This window comes from Euphorbia lathyris, chromosome 10 (genome assembly GCF_963576675.1).
Source record: "Euphorbia lathyris chromosome 10, ddEupLath1.1, whole genome shotgun sequence".
Taxonomy (NCBI): domain Eukaryota; kingdom Viridiplantae; phylum Streptophyta; class Magnoliopsida; order Malpighiales; family Euphorbiaceae; genus Euphorbia; species Euphorbia lathyris.
The window spans coordinates 41,179,872-41,183,075 of NC_088919.1; the positions used below are offsets into that span (position 1 = coordinate 41,179,872).

Consider the following 3,204-nt stretch of genomic DNA (forward strand, 5'->3'; position numbering starts at 1 on the left):
TAGTGGACACCCTTTAAAAGTTGTCAAACCTGATGCCACATCAGCTCGCACTCTTTTGAGCACTCTCTATTGGAGATGCTCTAAGGTGCAGTTAGTTTTAAATATTTTTTTTTTTGATGAGTATGGAGGGGCAAAAACCTCGACGAACAAAATAGACTAGAGAGTACTTGTCATCCTAATGAGACAAGTTCCACAAAGATCAGAATACAGAATATCTTAGATGCCTGCAGGCGGTACCTCACACTCGTGAAGATCCAAATTTAAACTTCCTACATAGTTTGCCATCTAATCCGCGGCTCGGTTCCCTTCGCGTAAAACATGAATTAATTGGACCTCCCAATCCTGCCTGAGTAATTTCTGACATTCCACAATTAGCCAGTAAAAGTTGTGCTTGTGCTCCGTTCCTTCCTTGACCGTACACGACCAGTTAATTTTAAATAATAACTCCTAGAAACTACTATTATTATGCAGTAATAGTTGATGGACAAACTACTCTATAAGAGTTGTAGATGGGGTGTGCAAGAAGCTCTTCAATACAGGTCCCAAAATTATATAAATTTAGTAAAATGATCCATTTTCATCCCTTCACTACATCCTTCCAATTGATTCATTTCTCTTTATATTTTATTAATATAAAATTCTATTAAATAGATCCGATAAAAATGTAACACAGGCACCCAAAATTCTCAACAGAAACATAAAAACTTAAGCTACCAAAAGGAACTTCATCCTCCTCTCCTCTCTTCTCAACCAAAAAAAAAACTCCTAAATCAATTTGTATTTTCTTTCTATTCTTCAGCTGTAAAAAGGACGGTCCGGTGCACTACGCGTCCCCACTGAGCGAGGGTTCAGGGAGGAGTCCCACCACAAAGGTATATTGAGGCAGGCCTTTTCCTGCCAATTTATTTGGCAAAAGATCCAGTGGCGGAACCAGGACCCCGGATGACTCGGGGCTCAAACATATTAATACAAAAATTTCAAAACGTCAAAAAAAAAATCAAAATTAATTATGCGGTTAACGGTAAATTTTCAAAGTTCAGCCCGTTAGGGCTGGGCAAATTTTTTTTAGCCTCCTGGTTCCACTCCTTGAAGAGGCCGCTCCTAAGACTCGAACCCGTGACCTCTTGATCACACACGATAACAACGTTTACCGTTGCGCCAAGTACTATTCTTCAGCTGTAATACCTACAAAATTAACAAGGCTAAATTAATCATTAATCTAACAAATTTAAGCTATATTGTTAGAAAATATTGTGAAGAACATGGAGAAATCGATACCTTCAGTGAAATTCTCAACATTTAACCCCTCCTAATAAAGACATTAACGAGCGGAATTGGATCAGTATCATTAACCGGCGGCTCAAAAATGCAAACATCTCCGACTTTCAAAACATTATCCCGTGCAAATTTAAGCCAACCTGCGGATATTAGACCTCTGCCCTCATGAAGAACCAGCTTCACTAACCACCATTTGGATTTATTGTTAACCTTCAATCTCAAGTTTATTGCTTTTATTTCACTTCTTCGCTTAACGTTATTTTCAATATAATATCTCGGCACAGCCTGCACTTTACAAACAAATATTATTATATAACATTCTCAATATCAAATTTCGGTGTTGATCGCACGGATCTTAATGACCATGTAGTATTTGGTCATTTACCGTTGGATCTGTGTTTATTAAAATCTTAAGACGGAGATTCAAAGCATCTAAGACTTATATTTAATAAGTCTATATCTCACAGTGAATGAACAAATTTATTTGGTCATTAAGGGCTTGATTGGACGAAGGGTAGGGAATGGTAAATAAAGGAAGGGTAGAGGAGGGTAGTAGAGAAGGGTAGGAAAAGGTAAAGAAGGGGAAGGAAAGATAATTTCTAACCCTTACAAACCCACCGAATTGGAGGGTTGAAAATTGGACAGAAAAAACCTTTCAAAACCCCTCCAAACCCTTAGGGCTTGCTTGGATGAAGGTTTCACAAGGTTCATTAAAGGTAAGGGAGGGAAAGGGAAGAGAAGAGAATGGAACTGAAATTGAGGTTATTTCAAAGTTTTTGAACCTCTATTTAGAAAAATAACCTCAAGGTTAGGAAAATAACCTCCCTTCAATGAACCTCCTTTAACCCCATCCAAGCAGACTCTTGCCCTTCTAATTTTTTTTGGGTTCCAAACATGGATTCGGAGAAACCCTTAACCATTCCTCTCCCAAACAAGGGTTTATATCAACCCTTACTAACTCTTCCTTTATTAACCCCTCTAAACCCCTAATCAAGCCGTAAGTTGCATGTGAACATGGATATATCAAACTTATCAAAGTTTATGATTTTCCTTACCATTGCGGCGATCAGATTGTAAGATGAAACTTCTGCTTGGAATGATTTCGAAACTTGAACAACATTTGGTACTTGTTCCCGGACCGGGATGGAGGGATAGTTTATCTCCGTGCAAGTTTTATCAAATATGATAACATTGAAATCACCATTGTTGTTTTCATATTCAAATACTAGAAAAGATCCATAAGCAATCGAGTAATATTCAACAAATTCTGGCCATCCGCGTTGCAACCAAATCTCTTCGGCGCTAGTTTTGACAAGTTCTACTTTCCATTTTACACCGGTTGGGACCTTCAACGTGACAAAACTTGACAGATTATCTCCATAAGTTTTTACAAATTTTCTTGGAATGGCCTATTTTGAATAAATATTAGTTAGAAATTATATGTTGAAGGATGTAATTAAGAAGAAAAGAGAAAGATATACCAGTTTCTTATCACGTATGGTATGATCAAGAATTACTTTGAAAAAATGAGGCATTTTGTTGTTCTTCATGGACCTGGAAGCCATTGTTGAAGAGCTTGAGATTCAGTTCTTCTTCATTTGAGGACCTTATATTTTTTTTTTTAAAAATGTCTTTTTTAATCAAGTTTGGAATTCAAAGCGGATTTCTAATTCTACGAGGAAGACTGTTCAAGTCATTAGTAACTTTTAAAGTTTTAATTTAATTATCATTAATTGGATGGATGGCTCTCCATATTCCCCAAAAATGAGAGTCAAGTGACTCTCCTTTTTATTTAATCTTTTTTATAAAGGGTAAATTTCAAAAAAAACCCCTGTGGTTTCACCGATTTCTAAATAAACCCATGTGGAGGCTTTAAGTTGAGCCAAATAAACCCCTGTTGATGAGACGAAAGAATACGTGAAGAGG

General features: G+C 36.9%; 1 protein-coding gene across 2 annotated transcripts; it reads right to left on the reverse strand.

Moving 5' to 3' along the window:
• Nucleotides 1-659: 659 nt before the first annotated feature.
• LOC136209613 (B3 domain-containing protein At4g01580-like) lies at nt 660-2,936 on the reverse strand. Of its 2 annotated transcripts, none has more exons than XM_066001134.1 (4): nt 2,760-2,936; nt 2,334-2,624; nt 1,279-1,563; nt 660-1,185 (listed from the first exon to the last, which is right to left on the reverse strand). In XM_066001134.1, exons 1-3 carry the CDS (start codon nt 2,841-2,843, stop codon nt 1,300-1,302), a joined length of 639 nt encoding a protein of 212 aa, XP_065857206.1. In that variant the 5' UTR covers nt 2,844-2,936; the 3' UTR covers nt 660-1,185; nt 1,279-1,299. The 2 variants fall into 2 exon arrangements, with proteins under 2 accessions (XP_065857206.1, XP_065857205.1); XM_066001133.1 differs by having other exon boundaries at nt 2,334-2,687.
• Between the last annotated feature and the right edge of the window lie 268 nt (nt 2,937-3,204).

Coding starts and splice junctions, on each gene's coding strand:
- LOC136209613 (XM_066001133.1), bottom strand. CDS start 2,843: ATGGCTTCCAGGTCCATGAAGAACAACAAAATGCCTCATTTTTTCAAA. Junction 2,688..2,759: donor CCATACGTGATAAGAAACTG/GTATATCTTTCT, acceptor TATTCAAAATAG/GCCATTCCAAGAAAATTTGT. Junction 1,564..2,333: donor ACAATCTGATCGCCGCAATG/GTAAGGAAAATC, acceptor TGTAAAGTGCAG/GCTGTGCCGAGATATTATAT.